The sequence below is a fragment of the Furipterus horrens genome, unplaced genomic scaffold (assembly GCF_987537825.1).
Source record: "Furipterus horrens unplaced genomic scaffold, mFurHor1.1.pri manual_scaffold_3, whole genome shotgun sequence".
In the NCBI taxonomy this organism is placed as follows: domain Eukaryota; kingdom Metazoa; phylum Chordata; class Mammalia; order Chiroptera; family Furipteridae; genus Furipterus; species Furipterus horrens.
Window position 1 is genome coordinate 156,271,409 of NW_028327173.1, and position 21,675 is coordinate 156,293,083.

The following is a 21,675-nucleotide window of genomic DNA, read 5'->3' on the forward strand; positions in this document are numbered from 1 at the left end:
AAATCTATTTTGTATTATATAAGTACCCCAGGTCCCTATTAGTTTTTATTTCCATGGAATATCTTTTTCTATATCTTCACTCTCAGTCTTGTGTTGTCTTTACATCTGAAGTGTATTTCTTTTTGTTTTGTTTTGGGATCCTGATGTGTGGGGCTTTTTGTTTTGTTTTGTTTTGTTTTTAATTTATTAGAGTTACATTGCTTAATGAAATTATATAGGCTTCAGGTGTACAATTCTATAATACATCATCTGTATATTGTATGTTCACCACCCCAAGTCAGGTCTCCTCCCATCACCATTAATCACCTTTACCCTCTTTGACCTTCCCGCAACTCCCTACCCTCTGGTAATCACCAATTGTTGTCTGTGACTATGAATTTATTTTTTGTTTGTTTTGCTTAATCCCCTCACTTAGTCCCTTAACCCCTCTTCCTCTAACAGCTATAGGTTTGTTCTCTGTATGTTTCTATTTTGTTTGTTGGTTTATTTTGTTCATTGGATTCCACATATAAGGGGAATCACATTGTACTTGTATTTCTCTAACTGGTTTATTTCACTTAGCACAATATTCTCCAGGTTCAGCCATGCTGTCGCAAAAGATAAGATTTCCTTGTTTTTTACAGCGGAGTAGTATTCCATTGTGTAAATGTACCACTGAATCCCAATTCCTAAAATAGCTTCAGACTCAGTAAATATTTGTGAATGCATGAACTGCATTCTAATAGCTTAAAAAGTTAAACATTTTATCAAATGTAAAATGATCTCAAATGATCTCAACAGTTTACAATATTATCCAAAAAATGTCAGATCAAATAAGGTAAAACTCTTAACAAATAACATTTATTTTTCTTTCACATACGTATTTCACAGCCTGAACATCACATTGCCTTCAGAGAAAGGTGCTTTTGCGCAGTTATATTTTACTACTCATCACACAAGTATTAAGCATTCTCATTAACATGATGAGACAATCTGCTGGTAAACATTTAAACACACAGACATTGGTTTCAATATCTCAACATATTTTTGGTCATAACCAAGGAGGTACAGCAAAATATGACAACATTGGCTAATATTTTACAAGCAAATAATATTTAATTGTGCATAGTTTATACAATAGGCTGTGGTAATAAATAGTATCACCAATCTCACCAACTATTAACTGGCCACAAAAAGCCTAACATTCATTTTAATTATGATATGAAATGCTCTATTGGTGTAGATAGTTTCAACATAGCCTTAAAATGTTGTGGGTGTTTAACCATGAATACATGAAAAGAAAAGGTACTACACTGGACTAAGAAAAGAAAAAGTACTAAACTGGCATGTTTTGGTTAACTATAAATATGTCATGTTCACATTATTACATTCCTAACATGAAAGCAAATGTTTAAATAGAAAAACTAGCAGTCCAAAAAATGTGAATGTGCAAATCATGAGGAAAACATTGCATTTAAATTTGCACTCATCTGCAAGTTACAGTATTAGCTCAGTTTAAACACAGAAAAAATATTCAGCAGGAAAGAATGGAAATGACCTCTCTGAGCAGGGAACTAGTCACTGCACACTGGTTCATAGCTTAGAAAGTATTCTGGTGATCAAGAGCTTCTAACTCCTTATGACTATCCTTCCTTCAACAAAGGAGATTTAGGCATGCTTCAATCAGTTGTAAGAATAGGAAGAAAAACCTGAACCAGCAACATTTTCTTCCTTAATTTGGTACAGAGATCCTTCTCATTATTATAACTTACTAATAATGTTTTCTGAATCAGGTTTAGTAAATGCTGTAAAGGATAGCTACCCTTCATAGAACACTAGGTTTGATTTTTTTAAGTATGTCAGCATGATAAAAGGTACATGCACAGTCATTCTACCATCCTGTATAGGCAAGACACTCAGCTTGAATCAGATGCAATTCTACATGGAGATTCTCTGTATTGTTTTCAATGTGTTAACTGCTTGGAAAGCAGAGATGCCTAATAATTTCTGCAGTGTGTTTTTACACTGAAATGTTTATAAAAATAAAGCCCCAACCTTTAAGTATATTGGATGTCGAGAATTCTATTAGGGATGTTAAAAGCACTGGGCAAAACCCTCGTTTTCAGAGTGCCATCTGCCCCACAGGAGAAGATCCGATTGCCCTGGATGATGTCAATCTGCATGACGCCAGCCCCGAGGTTTCTGAATATGGACTGTTTAGCATGTTCATTTTTAAATGAATGAATTAGACCATGACCTGTCAATCTCCAAACCTGGTTTAAAAGAAAAACAGAATGAAAACAAAAAATATAAGTCATAGAGAGAGACCAACTCTGTTCCCTTGGCCGAACTTTCCCACCCACAGACTCTCTAATTAGAAATACCTTTCAGATTATTAATTTACTGTCCTTACACGTCACTGTCCCTTCTTTCAAATTTCTCGTCATGTTCTCTTGTCATTTCATATTAACCACATGTTACCCCATTTATAATGCAATTACATATTTGTTAATTCAATTGTATGTCCCTGATGCTAAGCTAGACCCTGGCAATATAACAGAACAGCACCATCTCACTGCTCCAAAACCTTACCTCAACTATATAAAACAGAGTAAGGTACTGGGGGCAGAGGTGGGAGAGGGGAGGAGGTGCTGAGGAGCCGAACCAATGTCACCAAAAAATCCATGAATTAATTAAACTCATACACTTTACACAAAACAGAGCTCTTTAAGGCTTTTTAATAACCTGAAAGTCTAATGAGGCTAATTATCCTGTTTCCTAGACTATTAATAGTTTAGATAGAACCGTACAGAAGAAAGGAAGGAAGGGTGTCAAGAGACATTTAATATCTCCAGAAAACTTCACATTATGCCCTCATTTCAAAGAACACAGTGAGGATTTTTCTTCCCAATCAGTCTTGATAGCAGACAACATACAATTCCAATATCTACAAACTCACCTTTATGTTACCTTCTGCTGAACCTGTAGTAAAAAATTCCTCACAGGGAGCCAGAGTCAGAGCCTTAATGGCTGAGTCATGTGCCTGGAATGTGTGAATTAGCTGTCTCTGCCTGATGTCAAAAATGCAGACACACCCCTTTCTACCTCCGGATATTAGGAGTTGATGTTTTGGCGCGTACTGAAGTACCGTGGCACCATGATCATGGCATGTGAAACCTGAACAAGAAAAACAAGAGCTCTTCCCAATAAATTACTGTAATCATATCATCAAAGTATTTTAAAAAGATGCCAAGCAATGACAGAAATACAAATTCCTATCCATAATTTCAATATGAATAATTTCAATATGAAAACAGCTCCCCCTCCACCAAGTTTAAAACTTAAGCCCAACTAAGTTACACAGCTTCATAAGAAGTACATAAAAGCAAAAGTGCAGAGGTCACCAAGCTTCTCAATGACACACTCAGCCACCTCACCAATAGCCACCAATGACAAGTATTTACCCTCTCCTAGTTCCTGCCCATACATACAGCCTCACCAAAAGTTCTTCTCAGGTAAGTAGCTGAAACTGAAGTACTCTGTGTGAAAAGGACCAGCTACAAGTTAAGGAGGTAGCCCTCCCAGGAGTCTGTGCATTTTAATATAATTAAAGCTATCACTCACTAAATAGCAAAACTTCAAAAGATGTTAAATAAAAATGGGAAATAACTACACTTTTCAAAATCCACATCAGCATAGTAAAAGACTGAGAAATCTTTTTGTAAGAAAAATCCACCCAGCTTTCACCCAGACTTACTGGATGCAGCAGGGGGAGTTCTTTCAGTAGCATGATGTGGGAGAGAGGTTAGGACACTAATTTGGGAAATACTGTCTTTAAAAAAATGAGTAATATTTAAATGGTATTGTTTGTATTTCTAGTTCTTACTGCATGATTAACTTTCATGTTACGGCTAGGTTTAATTCTTTAAAATATGATCTCAATGAATACTTTGCAACTAATTCCTTATATAGCCTTGTTGGTAACACTACTCGCCACACCATGTTTTCTGAAGAGAAGAGAACTAAAGATTACTCCAGGCTAGCTGGTTTTCTATGCCCATACATATTTACCTCAGCAAGATAGCCAGATATTCTAGTTAACTTTCAAATTTTTATTCATTCTAAATATTTCTCCATCGTCAACTCATGTAATAAAACACTGACTGGATTCTCTGGTTCAAATAAAACCAGGAAAACATTCCTTCTGAGTGTATTAAAAATCAAAGACCATAACTCACCATGAATGAGGCTGTTTCCAGGTGATATCAAAGTGTCCCAGAGGCATACATTTCTTATAAAGAAACAAAGGACAATAAGAAAAAATACATCATAAACAATTGTTTTAAGCCATCACTTTTGTGTTCACTCACATTTATAAAGCAGTAATTTTCAACTAGAATGAGGGTAGAAGCTGGCACTGGGGCTATCTCTATTCTAAGAGTTTAACCTTTTCACACTACACAGTTATGTCTCACATGGTCTCTGCTCCATGTCATTCCCCGGACCCCTCTCTTTTCCATTGCCAATCCAGGGAAGTGTAATTGATTGCCTGAGCAGAAAGGATGCTTCTGTACCCACAGGGGAACCACCACAGGGAAATGAGAAACGTCTCCATAGGCATGTGTTGTCAGTGAAAACAGTGAGAGGTCAAAGAAAAAGTTGAGAATGATGGCTACAGACTATCAAATGCTTGTTAGTTCTCAAGAACATGACAGTATTAACAGCAACACAAAGAAATGACTGAGTAGCTTTAAATAATAATTATACATGCTAACTGACAGACTAACTTAGGAGTAATTTTTGGTAAGGAAAACTACTTTAAGAATTATGTAACAAAGAGAGTTTTTGTATTTCTGGGGTGGAAAAAGCCTCCTAAATAGAAATCCAAGAATTCCTATCTGCCTAAAAATTGTATATTTCTTATTTTACTTCTTTGTCAACATACCTATTGTCATTGGACTGTCCAGATGTGGCAACTAGACTTGAAGAGGTAATAAATGCAAAGTCACTGGTGGCTTTACTGTGGCACTGCCAATTCTATGGAAAAAAAAGTGCAACTGACATTATCTAAAAATCCAATAAAAGTTGGTAAAGAGTTCTACTAAAATATACTATATGCATAAGCTAAGAATAAGTGATAATAAGAGGATTAGCTGTTTGCATATTTTTGGCTAATATCCAATAATTTTTTAAAACTGGAAAGGATGGTAAAAACATGGAATTAAAGATTATATTTTTTAGAATACATAACAAAGAAATAGGATACCTAGTACATGAACTTCATATAATTAAATGGCTTTGCTAAGGGCCCAATCAAATAATTTTAGTGCTAACCAAATAATTTGAGTGCTAATGACCTCAAATATATTTAATAAACTTTAAATAATGATATAAATCATAATGAACAACCACCCGCAGAGGAAAACTCTTACACGCCCACCTAGTATCAGGCTGTAATATGAAGGCCTTAAGTCAAATTCACTTTGTAACCACCCACCTTCCTTCCCGCCTCTGTGCTCCCTGCCCTCACCTCCAAGTTGAGAGCTTTAGCACTTATAAAATCAAGATCACAAGTGGTCCTGCAAATAATCCAGAGGCTGAAGGCTGTCACAAAGAGCTCCTAAGGATATTCCCACATCATGGGAAACCATTTGCCGAGCCAGGCAGAACTTTTCTCGTTAGATCAGCTGGTGAGCAGAAGTTTGGAGGTGAGGACGCAAGAGGATGATGTCATAGTATTTTAAAATAAAACAGACATTTTTCTGTTTGAAATTATCATAGTATAGATCCAACTGAAGGTTAAGGATAGATTCAAGATCAATTCCATTTTTGTAAAGACTTTATGATACAGTCTACAGTGTACCAATTCAGGCAAAATATTTCATATACATAAGAACATGTGTATAGTCTAGAAAAGAAAAATTTTAAAGTATTTGGGAATCTATCCAAAGCCTGGAGATTCAAGGCTTTCTATAAAATCAAAATATATACAGCCAAAAGTTCCACACAGGACAGCATCACCTTCTACCTTCTTCCCCTGCCTCACCCCCATCGAGTAAAAAACGTGTCTGTATTACCAAGTGTTTTAATATGATTTGAATTAATGAATAAAGCAGTCTATTGGGATTGGTTATTTTATAATCTAGTAAACAAAATTCTGGAGGAAACCGAAATACAGTCAGCCCTACACATCTGTGTATCAAAAATTTTTTTAATTACACTGTTGCTGACATGTATACAGGGTGTCCCCCCAAAAATGTATACACACTTTAGATAATTATAAAGTCAGTTTATTAAAATACATTTCATTTTCAAAATGTAATAGAATCTAAACATTGTTTAATTGTTTTGTCAAAGCCTGTTTTCAAACTGACGTCTGTTCTGGTCCAGGCACTGCTGACAACGTGAAGCAATGGAATCGCAAACATCATGAAACATTTCCTTTGGTATTTGTGTGCATTCTTGTTCAATGGCTGCTCTCAATTCAGCAACTGTTATAGGTTTCATAGCGTATAGACTTTGTCTTTTAAGTATCCCCATAAAAAAAAGTCTAGTGGTGTGAGGTCTGGTGAACGCGCAGGGCGTTCTACAAAACCCCTTTGTCCAATCTACCGGTTTGGCAAGATTTCATCAAGGGAGGCTCTAACATCGTGATGGTAGTGTGGAGGTGCCCCATCTTGCTGTTTCATGATGTTTGTGATTCCATTGCTTCGTGTTGTCAGCAGTGCCTGGACCAGAACAGACGTCAGTTTGAAAACAGGCATTGACAAAACAATTAAATAACGTCTGTAGATTATATTACATTTTGAAAATGAAATGTACTTTAATAAACACTGACTTTATAATTATTTAAAGTGTGTATACATTTTTTTGGGACATCCTGTATATATGTAGTTAGGCCAGAAATGGTTGTATCAGTGCTGAACACATACAGACTTTTTTTCTTTTCATTATTCCCTAAATAATATAGTATAACAACTCTTTACATAGGGCTTAGATTGTATTAGGTATTATAAGTAATTTAAAGTATACAGGAGTATGTGCATAGGTTATATACAAATACTATGCTATTTTACACAAGGGATTTGAACAGCTACAGATTTTGGTATCCGCAGAGGTCCTGGAAACCAATCCCCCACAGATACCAAGGGATGACTGTGCATGGAACATGTTTGATTTGTAACGTAGGTATCTAAAATGAATCACTATAAAATGTATCACTACAAAATTCTATCATTAAAAATATAGAGTTTTCAAAACGGACAAAAGTGTAATAAAAATATATCCTATGTAGGACTTATACACAGGGAAAGCTGAAAATTTTCAAATATAATGGTTACCCTTCAGGCTGTGAAAAGCAAAGTTTTTGTTTTTTAGGCCACTTCAGTCTAAAACCAGGACAACGACGGGTTCTGGGCTGTGGCTGCTGCCCAGAACTGTCCCTTTCCCACCAGATCCACCAGTGACAGTCACTGTCTGAAACAGACATTTCATAAACAAGTGGCCTCTACATGCTCTGGGAATGCTGAGTAATACTTACCATGTAAGGTTTAGGATTTGCTGCAGTTTGGTTTACTTGCCAGATACTCAGAAAACCCTCTCCATCTGCAACACCACACTGTAAGAAAGGCGTAAGTATTGAACACAGCTTCTTAGTATCCATATCAAAGGCAAAAACATTTATGGAAAGCGGAGTCACTTAGTCCCTTCTTAACAGCATTCTTGCCTACCCTGTGTTTCTGTTGTGTAATTCCCAAGAAAATCCAAATACTATAAACATCCTGCCACCTTTTAAATACTTTTCCTCAATTACTGTACTGTCTTCTTCCAATCTTCTGTAAGAGACTAAAACCTTTCTCTCAGATGCTTATGGGTACCACCAGTACACTCACTGGAGTTGTTTACCCTCACATAATATTTAGTATCTTTAAGTGGATAATTAATCTATACAAAATTTTGTGGATTTGTTTTTAATGGGAGATGAAGGGGTATATAAACAGACACCAACAAACTACCTCCTCAGCTTAAATACAGGGTCACTGAGTTTGCTTTTAAGAGTTTTATTAACCTTTAACTCATAAATATCCACAATTATTTTCAGATGAGTTTAGCAGTAACCACCAAGAACTAACCTTGTTGCCTTGAGAATTAAAATGTAATCTGGTAACTCTTGCATTGCCTGCTTGGCGGAAACAGACAAGCTGCTGAGGTCGAGTCCACTCAAACATTCTTACACTGCCATCCTGGGCTCCTGTAAGATCTGAAACACAAGAGGAAAAGCAGAAAATAAGAAATACAAGAGCTAAAGGAAGAGTTCTAATATTTTCCATTCTATAAGTCAACTTCAAAATGACAGAGGCTCTTCACAATCCTTGGATTATAAAATAAAATACTTACAGTATTGATGAACTGGGTGTGAAGTCATTCTCTTAACATTATGTAGATTCCTTTTCATAAGCTTTAAAAAGAGATAATAATAAATGAATTCATTTTGTGAATAATAAAAGAGCTGAGGAGGGCTATGATTCAGGCCAACTCTAACTGATAACATTTATTCTTTTATAACTGGCTAATTATGGAAATAAACCCTGTTGTGGATTTTCTGAACCACTAATATATGACATTTGTCTGAACAGCTTGCAGAAGCACTGGCATTTACAGGCAGAGCCCTGGCCTGTGTGGACTGTGAAGATACCAAACAGCTTCCTCTAGTGATAAAGGGATCTCCTCCAAGTGCCCCTCATGGAGGACATCAGGAGTGTCTCCAGAGTCTTCATAGTACAACTACAGCAGCTAACAACTATGTTACTGATGCACTATTCACACACTTAAGAGTATGTATGAACTCCTCTTTGACTCCATCACTTTGTGTCTCTCAGTTTGTTCAGCTATAAAATTATAATGGGGGATAATAACAGCTCCTACCACCTAAGGATGTTGTGAGAAGGATGCACCTGACACAGAAACACAGAGTATGTTATTACTATGGTCTACTAACCAGTCATTGCTCCTAACCTTCAGAATCATGCCAAGGTCAAAATGATTTCAACTTATTTTGAGGGAGTTCATGGCCAGAAATCATACCTCACAGTAAATAACATACCACACTAGCTCCAGTGCTCGTCTGTCCACTGCCCAGCCATGGAAGAGATGGAAGTGGATGCGCCTGATTTGCTGAATAGGATGAAGCACTGGGTTGGTAAAGAGTTGTAGTGGAACCACGATAGTCAATATCATCTGAACTGTGAAAAGCATTTATGTGTTATTGTAAAAATTCCATTTTCTCTTACCACAAATTCCAGTTACAGAGATTCTTATGTACATACAGGATGTTCTTGATTTTTTTTAAATGAATAAATCTCCATGAGAAAAACTTACGTACATGTCCTAATCATAATCAATTTCCTTATTGGTTAACTTTTTCACTTTAGGTAAAATATAAATTCAGTCATATGTTGTTAAGTGGTAATTTTATTGCTGCACAAGTTGGACAAATGTTTGTTTTCAAGCATTTAACAGATTATTTTTATCAAATATAGAAGAAGGTTATATGTTCTCAAGTACAGATATCCTATGTATCAAATTCATACATTTTAAAGAAGTCTGAGTTGAAAGATTTCTTAAAGTACCAATTATCACATAAACAATGTTACAGTAATTTTTATAATGGACTATAACATATTACATGGTTATATCTACCCTGAAGTACAATACTGAAATCTAGTCATACTGTAACTGACAGAACAGAAACCGCAGCAGAACAAGGTGGTTATCGCGGCACCATTCCCAAGCATATACAATTCTCAAGAGTCTGGAGAAAAACGAGAGGGAGGGCAAACGTGGAGGAGAAACCCCAAATGGGAAAGTGTTATATAACATTTGGTGAGTGTCTGTAGCTTTACTGATAAGCAAAGTTGTCTACATTTTTACCTTTAAAAAAGGTATGCTTATAAGGAGATAAGATACACTGGAAATTACTCAGTATATGTGATTTTTCAATCAGTCTAATGAATATATTTGTATATAATGCTTTTTGCTTTAATTATTCAGGTGAGCTGAATTTATTGAATGTTGTGTAATTCCTGACACTTCTTTGGGCTTAAATGTCAAAGTGGCATTCGTCAGCATTAGACTTTGATGTTGGGGATTATTCTGACTCCAACACTATGAATAGTCCAGGGTCCAATGGAACAAGTATGAGCAATTTACTCACTGATTTAAGTAGTGCCTTTTATTGGCAGCTAAACCAATTATGTTGGTCTCCTACACAAATGAAAGGAGATAGATACAATATACTTGTCAAGATAATTCAAATTATGTACAGGACATTTGACCTTTTAAAGAAAACTTCATTTAAAATTGACTACATAAGATGATCGAACCTTTTGGATTCTCTGTCATATTCTTCTCCAATCCACATGTATGACTGGCAGGCCAGCAGAGAAGTAACATCAAGTTCTTGTACATCATGTGTTGAAGCCAAAACAATTTCATTACAGTTTGCCTGTAAAGCAAAGGTGGAGTCAGTAATTTAAGCAATTTCACTAAAAAGAAGTACATTCTTGCCCTGACTGGTGTGGCTCAGCTGGGCATCATCCCACAAAGCGAAGGTTCGCTGGTTTGATTCCCAGTTAGGACACATGCCTGGGCTGCAGATTTGGTCCCCAGTTAGGGTGGGTACCAAGGGGCAACTAACTGATGTTTCTCACATTGATGTTTCTTTCCCTTTCTCCCTCCCTTCCCCTCTCTCAAAAAATAAATATTTTTAAAAAGTACATTCTTTATAATAACTAAAGCTTTTTACCTTGTTAATGGAAAATGCCATAATCATATCTGATTCCTTATGAATGATTTTTGCCTTTCCACCTGGATAGCCCAGATCAGCTTCAACCTACAAAACATTTGTCAGCAATTTCAGTTGTTACAGCATCGCTCAATGTAGCAATCTGAACACCCCATAACATTAGAGGGAGGATAAGAAGAAAATGTAGCAGCAGCAAGTAAAAAGATACCAGTAATTTCAGTGTGTTGAAAATTAGCTTTGGAATTAGCTTCAATTTTCTGATGCCCTAGGTAATCATCCCAATTATAAATATTTCCATTCTGATTCTAGGAATCTAATTAACTGTCATAAAAGATAGCCAGCACAGTTTTCACTAGTATTTATGACACTAATGTGTCTCTTTTATCTCTTCCAAAAGAGTGCAAAGATACTATATAGTAAGAATGTGTATACATAAGAGGCATGAGTGGAGGAAAAAGGACAAAGAAAGACAAAGGAGTCAGGTAAAAAAGAAAAAAAGGGTAATGAAACAGGAATAAGGAGAAGTTGGAAAGAATGATAGGAATGAAAAGAGATTGATGAGAGGAAGGTGTAGCGGCTTAGGGTCAAAGGTGACAGGAAGGAAAGAAGAGGCAGAATCAAGAAGAAAGATAAACAATCATGTTTGAGAACAGATGGAAAAAAGTGACTTAAGTGGAGATCGGACAGAAAGCAAGAAAGAGAAGCACCAATGGCAGGAGGAACCAGCCAGCCAGAGCGCATCTCCTACCATCTGTCAGTGAGGTATAGGGAGCAATGAGTACTCGGACTAGTTAGCCAGTTGGCAGGTCATGGTTAGTATTAGAGATGAGATGTTAGCTCCTTGAACCTTATAGAATGAGCTAAATACGAGAGCTTGAAATACTACCTTGATGTGGCAATCTTCTGCTACGTAGTTTTGTTTGACCTGCTCCACATGTTCTTCTACAGACTAAGTAACACCACACCGCCACAAACACAAACACATGCATGAAGAAAAATTAAGAGAATAAAAAATTTCAAACTGAAATGGTTACTCCATCACTTGATGATAAAAATGTATTTGCAAGGTTTTCTTTTAAAAGCAAAAAATCATGAAAGAAATTAACTGAGTAAAATGTGTTGTCATCAAACATAACACAAAGCAAACCAAACCAGGCAAAATTAAATGTGACTATTACATATATAAAAGGTATTTCAAAATAAAAATTTGTTATTTTTATATTAGTTATGTAACTTAAAATTCTAACTTAAACTGTAATCTCTAAAACTAAACCCTACTTGTATAGCAGATGCGTCCTATAATACACAGATTCCTATCCTGTAGGGGTTTCTTTCAAATACACAAAATTACTTATTTCTAAACACAGATTGAAAGTACTGATTATTATTTCACTCTTACTTATAAGGAATATATCCGTGAAAAGAAATCCAGGGACTAGAATTGACATCAACCATGTACTTAATCATATGACTCTTCTCCTTGTAAGTAAGGAAAGGTTTGATAAAATGAGGCATGGGAACGAAATCACATAAATACCTTGCTCCTGGTTGATTACAGAGTCATGAGGAAGGGCTACAATCAGAAGTATTACTTCTGCTTTGCTGTGGGAACCTCTGAAGGTTTGATCAGAGCAATACACTGCTTCTATTACCTCCTGACATGACCACTGCACTTAGAACTAAAAGGGCTCAATTCGCTGACCACGCCCTCAGCAACTGCCCTGGGCTGCTGCAGCCCACAGTGAAAAGACGGAAACACGTGCAGGGGACAGAGTGCTGAAAACTGCTTTGCCTGTAATCAAGTACCTGAGTTTGCCACATTTATCAATTTCACAAAAACCTGTTTTGTGGAATACTCTTCTTTAATATAGTCAATGAGTAAAACTTCCATATGAATACATCTAAAATTTCAGCATTTCTAAGAAGAATTTTCTTTGTATTAAGTCATTTTTTAAAATTAGCCAACATGTTAGCACTTTTAGGATTAGTTTGCCAGTTTTACTCATTCTGAATTTACCAAATTTATTGATTACCAAAATCCTATTAAATTATTTAAGAAGATAAAACTCTCTTAGTAGATGCGTATTTTTAATATATTGCACATTTCTGAATTAGTGACCAGTTTATATTTTGTCTTAATAGCTTTAACATTTTTTCCCCTAATGAAGACTTTTCAGCTGATCTATGCTATTCAATACAATGGCCACTAACCATATATGGCTACTATATAAACTAAATTAAAAATTCAGCCCCTCAGTCACACTACCCATATTTCAACTGCTCAGTGACCATATGTGGCTGGTGACTACCATATTGCACAAAACAGATATAAATTTCCATTATCACAGAAGGTTTTATTCAATAGCACTGGACAAGATTTCATTCAACAATTTCAAATTCAAAAGGTACATAAGGGTACATAAAAAAATTCTTCCTCTCATCCAAACTCTCAGCCATGTACCTCCCTTCCCTAGAGCCAATCAATACTTACACAGCATTTTAGGAAATGTTCTATTTATCTCTGTCCTACCTCCCTGCTCATGGAGACCCTAGGCTGGTAGAAAAATAGCATGAAACACACAGGTTAGCCGCTGATCCCAAGAGCACAGAGACTGAAGGAGCATAAAGAAGGGGCAATAAAGGGCGGAAGGTGGAAGAGGCTTAGTTAAGGAAGAGGGAAACCCATGAGGAGGGAACAGAACCTAAAAGGTAAGACAAAAGTCTGAGGGTCCAAACAATCTATAGACACCCAGACTCTCACAGTATTCAGGCTCTGACAATCCTACCCAATCAAACTGCTACAAACCTTATGACTAATTTAAGCATATTTTTAATAAGTCATTATGTTTAGTGATATGAAGAACTAAATACACAGAAAATTAACCCTTCAATGAACTGGCTTTCTGTGAATAAGAGAGCCCTAATTAAACAAGTATTTTTTATTTTAAATCTATTTCTTAGATTTCTGTATCTTATTTTATGGCATTTGGACTCAGCATCACTATAGGAAATAGTGTAAATAGTAGATTAAATGAAAGAGGAAATAAATCTGGCTTTGTGATTCGTCTAACAAATCCTACATCAGTAATTTCAATACCAACAGGGGTGGGGGTAGTTAGAAAAAAAGCTCATAAGACTCAAGAATCTCTATAGTTCAATTCCCTAATTTCCTCATTTAAGTACATAATTTTTGAATGCACAGAGAAAATAAAAACTGTTCACAAGGGCTGACCACACTTACCATCCAGGTAAGTGGGTGACTTGGGAAAAGAATGAGATCAGTAGGTTCTGCTGCTTTAAGGATGGGGAAAACTGAGTTCTATATTTTACATTGGAAAATTGAATCATGTAGACTGTCCCTCTCAGTTTTCACTTTCCTAAGTGAAATATAATTCATTGTTTTCCTCATGAATTTTGTTTGCCAAGTCTTTACTCTGAGAACATGCTCCAAAACTGCCCATTACCTCACTAAATGGCCAAAAAACTGAAATGCTCATATAAAAGATCTATATGTACCCTTCCTTCTATAATATAAGGAAGAGATCATTTTTAGTTCTACCATGCCAGACTCCCAAATTCCTGACTCTTCTTAAATCCAGAATGGTATTACATTACTAATCTATATTTAGGTTAAAAGTCATAATGCAATGCAGAGCTTCTACCTCACTTTGTGAAAGCAATCTTCCTTCACCCTGAATTTTGTATTTCTGTAATTTATTCTCTCTCACAAAATTATCCCGAATTTGTTGCTTCTGAAGTTTATCCTGTTCATTTCTAAATGCTAAATAAAATGCTTTTAAAGGGCCATACTATATTTTCAATAAGTGATATTCAGAGAATCATAATACAGAGTATACTCATTTATATATTAAATTTGCCACACCATCCATCACAATGTTTATTACATGTTAAAGCCCAATGGCAAATATTATAAAGGCAGTACCAACTTTCACTTGAGTATACACAATTTATCAAGGGACCTATGTCGTTTCATTGTTACGAAATGAAAATACACGTTTTTACCTTTAAAAATGTATTGTAGTTCAGTAAACTATTACCTATGATGTATGAAAGATAAGTTCCAACCAAAAATAAATAAATTTCAAAATAAATCAAGCATGAACTTCATTAGAAATGTTAAAGAAAACTAAACAAAAATTACAACAGAAATATTTTTTTTCAAAATACCTCACTCTGCTTTCTTTTCTTAGTGAAAATATATCTAAGAAATGTCTCCTGAAGGATTTCTTGTTTAACAAGGAAATGCCAAAGTCGTTTGACTGGAAGTGCAGAGGAATCCCGGGATCTATTAAAACAATCAACATATCACACTCTTTTAGTCTATAGAAAATGTTTCATATTTGCAGACACTTTTTTTGTAAACCTCCATTATCTATGGCAAAGAAGATACGGCATTACGTTTAACAAAATTTTACAATTTACTTCACTTTTAATTTTTAGTTCTTTTAAAAATCTAGCAATTAATTCTCTAATTTCAGGTTCTCTGAATAAACAGACTGAGCCGGGTCAAATGACTATTATGATTCTCTTTTTACACAACAGTTTAGGTTGGTTCTGTTGGTTAAAGCATACCATCAATGAAGATAAAATCACAGATTTCATTTCTAACATCCTAACAAGCTAAAAAGCCCTGCTCTTTAAGCTTATAAGCAATACTCTTCTTAATCATGGCCAGCTGTCTCAAGAAAAAAAACATGCCATTTATCAAAAGGGGCCCAGATGAACATTTCATTAATCAAAACATCAATAAAAAACAATGTGTTCACTGTTAAATTGCTGACAAAAGATCAGAAGCACCTTGTTTACATAGGTAAATTATCTCAAAGAATTTCTGTAAGAGTTCTTAAAATAACAAAAAATAATAATAAAGGTTTTTCCCTGAATCTAAAAGTAATGTCTACTGAATTATAGGCAATATTGGGAAAATTATTTTCTAACAAGATTTCTCCTATTTCCTTAGCGTATATTGCTAGAAACAGGACTGTAGGTTCAAAGTCTTGAATGTTTTGAAGGCTATTGGCATATTTTGCCAAGTTGTCTCCCAGGAAGATTAAATCAAGCTACACTCTCATCAGCATTAAAAAAGCATTCTTACTTGAATGGAGTATTTTCCGGCTCTTGCATTGCTTTATTTCGCAGAAGAGCTGGTCCAGCTCCCACAGAAAGGTCAGTTGGATATGTATTGATATAGTTAGGAGGTGGACCTTCAAATTGATCCATTTTCTCTTGCAAGATGTGTTCCCAGTTCTCCAAGTTTTTAATCACAGCAATACCTAATGGTGATGTAACAGGCAACTCTAAAAAGTGATAGAATGTGTCATTTTATTTAGATAAAAAATGGTGATCATCATCCACATATTTATCAAATCTGAATTTATAGCCAAAACTTCTGAAAATACAAATAAATCTGAAAATGTTAATTTAATGCCATATGCTTAATGCTTTCAACAAAGCAGAAAGCCAGCTCTGTAAAATGAGTCTAGAAAATGTCTAGCTTCTCCAGTCTGATTTTTTGTTCATTTTCCAACATTCAAGGAAGATAGTAATTCTTGCTATGTATTTGAAACCACAGACTGGAGCCTAAAATAAACAAGACCTCTTAAATCTCCAATGCAATATTTTGGGGGGGGGGGCAGGGGAGTAGGGGGGCACCAAATGCTCTTTCATATGGATTTTGTAAGCAAAAAGTTGATGGTAATTTATTGTATTTATTAACATTAATTTTCAAGTTCCAAACTTACCAGAGAATTCCAATCCAGCAATGGGGAAAAAATTCTTAACATTGTGAAGTATTAGCTTAACCATTGCCAAGTGCAGAAGAGCCCAGCTGTTCAAGGAGGATAAAAAAAAATCTCCTTAATTGAAAAATAAAACCATGAGAGAAGCATAGTAATGATCCCTGTTGATTGTTTAGCCCAATCTGCCCCCACTGAAAAAAAAGCTATTGTTCTCTAACAACTCACTAACTTAAAAAGGCACTTCTTTCGTCTTTGAAAATAAAAGATATGCAACAATATATTTTGCAATATCTGCAAATTACCTGATGAAAAAAGATTTACCACAGCCACACAGAATCTAATAGCACACCAATAATATATGAGGTTCTAATAACACAATAAATTATGTATTTTTCCCTCACTAAAAATGTTGTGTTTGCACTCTCTATGTAAGCTATTCTTTGATTCTGAATGTGAAATAAATACTTTACTTTCTGGAAATTTACTTCAAAAGGTACAGAATTCCTAACCTGAAACATAAGTCAGTTCTTGCACAAGATTGTGATAATGTTATTTACAATTAGTAATATAAGGATTTTCTACAAAATAAAAGGCAAAAGGAGGAATTCAAAGATGGCGGTGGAGTAGGTAATGGTGTTGTCTGCTTGCTCCCATCGTGGAAGGACTTGGAGTACAAACATGGAGTGGAGTGAGTGTGGATTTCAGATAGGGCGAAAAGGAACGGGAATATGGGAACAGCATGAAAGAGGGCAGAAAGCTCGGCCTGAGCTCTCCAAGCAGAGTCGCTGGGCTTTGCAGCCCAGCGCCTCTGCCGCACCACACCCGAAAGGGGCAGCTGCTGACCAGCTCATTAGCTGGGATCTGCCATAGGCACACCAACCAGCAAAGACCCAGAGGGAGTCAGTGAGAGAAGGTTTGGTTGAAACAGCCAGAGGTGTGGGAAGACAGTGAACAGCCCGGACTGTGAGCAACTGTATGAACTGAGTCTAGGTGGGGACTCCCTTGGCTGGCAACCCTGGGCTGACAACCCTGTGCCCCAGGTGCTCGCACCAAGGCTCCACCAAACATAAAAGCAGACTGAGACGGGGAGAGGGGCCCATATGGGAAAGCTGCGGCGGAACTACAGACTCGGTAGGGACGCCAAGCAGGCAAGTGGCACACGCAGGTGTACAACAAGGTTCCGCCAGGCAGGGACGCAGGCCGGTGCTGCAGCTTGGAAGCAACACAGAGACTTTTTTGGAGGAGGAGCGGAGACAGGACCCAAGGCTGGGCAGGGACTACTGGCATGCGCGTGTGGCCCTCCAGCAGAACAGCATTGCTAGACAAGCCTGAGGAGGGCTGAGGGCGCCGCAGGACTGGGGGCGAGGGGACTCAACTAAGTGCGGCTCACAGCAGAGAGCTGCAGCAGGCCCACAAGTGAGAGAATAACAACCCCAGAATCAAGCTAGATCTCCTCACAGCCAGCCTGCCAGGAAAGAAGACAGCGCCCAAAGGTTGTACTGGGGAAAAGCTCTTTCTTTAATCTGTTTCCTGCCTTCTCTCCCTCCTATTCTTCTTAATTTTTTTTTTTTTTTGTCTATTCTGTTTATCTCCCCTCTCACACTAAATATATAGCATATAACTGCTATATAAACCTAATACTATACACTTCCACTTTCTCACTTCGTTCTGCATTCTTCCCTTTTTCAACATATAATGTAAATATTACTTACTGTCTCACATAGCCTTGACCCTACTTGCTACTATTATTATTCTACCATCTTCCCTCTCAAAAATCACCCTACTTTCATTTAAAACAACTCTTACCTGTTTTTCCTATAGTATAATAGTCTTAATCTCTTTACATTTATATTAATACTGGCTCATTTGCTGCTGATAGTGTGATTGTGGGTAGGGGATATTTTGGAGGGTTTGGGTTTCTTGCTTGGGTTGTGTGTTTGTTTTAACAGCATTTCCACAAAAGAACTCAAAACAAGGTGGGCAGAGTGACTCTCAATCAACTAGCCAGAGGGAAGGATCCACCAGAGAGTAACTGAAATACAACCAGACACCTTAAACAAATGGCATAAAGGGCATCCCAAGAGCATCAAGCTCAGGAGATCAAAGAGACTACATGAATCCCCTAGTTCTCCTATACAGAATCTCATACCATGAAGGCAGGAAATCAAAGCAGACAAATCTAAGAAACAAAAACAAACAAGAAGCATCCAACATGGGGAGACACAGAAACAACATACCAATGAAAGAAAAAGAGGAATCTCCAGAAAGAGAGACAGATGGAACAGACGTAAGCCAACTATCAGACATGGAATTCAAAAGAATGGTTATAAGGAAGTTCAATGAACTTGAAAAACTCAGAAAACTACAACGAACACCAGGAGAATTACAAAGAACTCCAGGGAAAATATAAAGAACTCCAGGGAAGCTATAAGGAACTTAATAGAGAACTACACCAGCATAAAAAAGGACATAGAAATTATCAACAAGAACCAGGAAGAAATGAAGAATACAATTTCTGAACTGAAGAACACAGCAGCATCAATCAAAAGCAGGCTAAACGAAGCAGAGGATTGGATCAGTGAGTTAGAGGGCAATGTAGAAAAAAATTCCCAGACAATACAACAAAATGAGAAAATACTGAAAAAGGAGGAAGAGGGTGTAAGAGAACTACTGCACAACATGAAACAAAAAAATATTTGTATCATAGGGATACAAGAAGGAGAAAAGAAGCATGGCATAGAAAACCTGATTGAAAAAGTAATGACAGAAAATTTTCCTAACTTGATGAGAGAAAAAGTCATGCAAGTCCAGGAAGCACAAAGGGTCCCAATGAAGAGGAACCCAAAAAGGCCCACTCCAAGGCACATCATAATTAAAATGGTATCATTCAAAGACAAAGAGAGAATCCTAAAAGCAACAAGAGAAAAACAGTAAATAACATACAAGGGAGCTCCAATAAGGCTATCAACTTATTTCTCAACAGAAACACTACAAGCCAGAAGGGAATGGCAAAAAATATTTCAGGCAATGAAAAACAAAGGCCTACAACCAAGAATACTCTACCCAACAAGGTTCTCTTTCAAAATGAAAGGTGAAATAAGGAGTTTCCCAGACAAAGGAAGACTAAAAGAATACATCTCCAGCAAACCAGTCTTGCAAGAGATGCTAAAGGGAATGCTTTAAGGGAATGCTTTAAGAAAAAGAAGAAAAAGAGTGAGGGAGAGGAACACGGGTACAAAGAGAAATGAATAAGTACCTGTTAATAATAACCTTAAATGTAAATGGCTTAAATGCTCCAATTAAAAGACATAGGGTATCAGAATGGAAACAAAAACATGACCCACATATATGCAGTCTATAAGAGACACACCTCAAAACAAAAGATATACACAGACTGAAGCCCTGGCTGGTTTAGCTCAGTGGATTGAGCGTCGGCCTGCGAGCTAAGTGTCGCTGGTTCGATCTTCCAGTCAGGGTACATCAGAGAAGGAAAACTCTGACTCCAAAAAACCTCCGCTGCCTTGCGGCATACCTCTTCAGGGGAAAGGCTAAGGGAGTAAACCCCGACAGAAAATCCGGAGCCGGAGTCCCTAAGGCGGTTTGACGTTGTAGTCAACACCGGCAACTCCTGCGGCGCACCTGAAGCCAAGCTGTATTGACTCCGTCTTTCCCTTGGACCCTTCAGCTGCGAAGAGAGGGGGGGTCTGCTGCATGGGCAACAGCAGACCCTCCATATCACCCTGCCCAGGCTCTGTAGCTTCAGCTCCACTGGAGAGGGCACTCCAGCGTCATCGCAAGATGTCGATTCAACACGGGAGGAGACAGATGCCGTGTCACTCCCGAGTCGGACTGCACAGCCATTCTCGGCGGTGCAGATAGACACTTAAGAAGCTACACCATCGTCTCTCGAGACGGACGGCTGCCGACGACGACGACACAGACTGAAAGTGAAGGGATAGAAAAAAGTATTCCAAGCAAATGGACGTGAAAAAAAAAAAGCTGGGGTAGCAATACTTATGTCAGATAAAACAGATTTCACAGCAAAGGCCATAAAAAGAGACAAAGAACGGCATTTCATAATACTTAAGGGAACAATCCATCAAGAAGCTATAACCCTAGTAAACATATATGCACCCAACATAAGAGCACACAAATATATATGGAAAATACTAGAAGACTACAAGAAGGATATCAACAGCAACACACTCATAGTGGAGGACTTTAACACCCCATTATCAACAATAGAAACACCAAGGATATTGAGGCATTGAACAACACTCTAGATCAAATGGTCTTAATTGATACATATCAAAATTTTCACCCCAAAGAAGCAAAATATACATTCTTTTCAAATGCACATGGGACATTTTCAAAGATAGATCACACGGTAGGACACAAAACAAGCCTCAAAAAATTCAATTAAACTGAAATTATATCAAACATCTCCTCAGACCACAATGCCTTGAAACTAGAAATCAATCTCAAGGAATAAACTCAAAGACATTCAAACTCATGGAGAATGAATAACATGATATTAAATAATGAAGGGGTTAACAACGACATCAAGGAAGAAATCAAGAAGTTTCTGGAAACTAATGATAACACACGCAAAAGCCCAAAACCTACGGGACACAGTAAAAACAGTCCTGAGAGGAAAGTTCACAGCAATAGGCCTACCTAAAAAGGACAGAAGAATCTAAAATAAAAAATCTAACCCTACAGCTACAAGAATTAGAACAATAAACAAAGCCCAGGGTGAGAAGAAGGAAGAAAATCATCAAAATCAGAGCAGAATTAAATGACATACAGACTAAACAAACAATTCAAAAGATCAACAAAATAGGAGTTGGTTCTTTGAAAAGATAAACAAAATCAACAAGCCTTTAGCCAGCCTCATCAAGAAAAAAAGAGAGAGGGCCCAAATTACCAAAATCAGAAACGAAAGAGGAGAAATCACAACCGATATCACAGAAATACAAAAGACTGTAAGAAATTACTAAAAACAACTGTATGGCAAGAAACTTGACAACCTAGATGAAATGGATAAATTTCTAGAAAAACATATAATCTTCCAAAACTGAATCAAGAAGTAGAAAGCCTGAACAGACCGATAACAAAGAGTGAAATTAAAAC

General features: G+C 36.8%; 2 protein-coding genes across 3 annotated transcripts in view; both read right to left on the bottom strand.

Moving 5' to 3' along the window:
• Positions 1 to 821: 821 nt before the first annotated feature.
• On the bottom strand, positions 822 to 8,984 carry LOC150016481 (dmX-like protein 2). Its single transcript, XM_090268349.1, has 8 exons — positions 8,978 to 8,984; positions 8,112 to 8,239; positions 7,520 to 7,597; positions 5,510 to 5,599; positions 4,925 to 5,016; positions 4,218 to 4,270; positions 2,939 to 3,156; positions 822 to 2,252 (listed from the first exon to the last, which is right to left on the bottom strand). Exons 1-8 carry the CDS (start codon positions 8,982 to 8,984, stop codon positions 2,037 to 2,039), a joined length of 882 nt encoding a protein of 293 aa, XP_090124475.1. The 3' UTR covers positions 822 to 2,036.
• Positions 8,985 to 14,895: 5,911 nt separating this feature from the next.
• Positions 14,896 to 21,675, bottom strand: part of DMXL2 (Dmx like 2) — a 126,687-nt gene continuing 119,907 nt past the window's right edge. Inside the window, exons 31-33 of one of the 2 annotated variants that reach the window (XM_090270600.1) lie at positions 16,546 to 16,631; positions 15,900 to 16,101; positions 14,963 to 15,089 (exon numbers count right to left, since the gene is read on the bottom strand). In XM_090270600.1, the coding sequence (XP_090126726.1) occupies positions 14,963 to 15,089; positions 15,900 to 16,101; positions 16,546 to 16,631 (415 nt within the window). Of the gene's footprint in view, positions 15,090 to 15,899; positions 16,102 to 16,545; positions 16,632 to 21,675 lie in introns of both variants that reach the window. The other variant, XM_090270601.1, reaches the window with a different exon arrangement.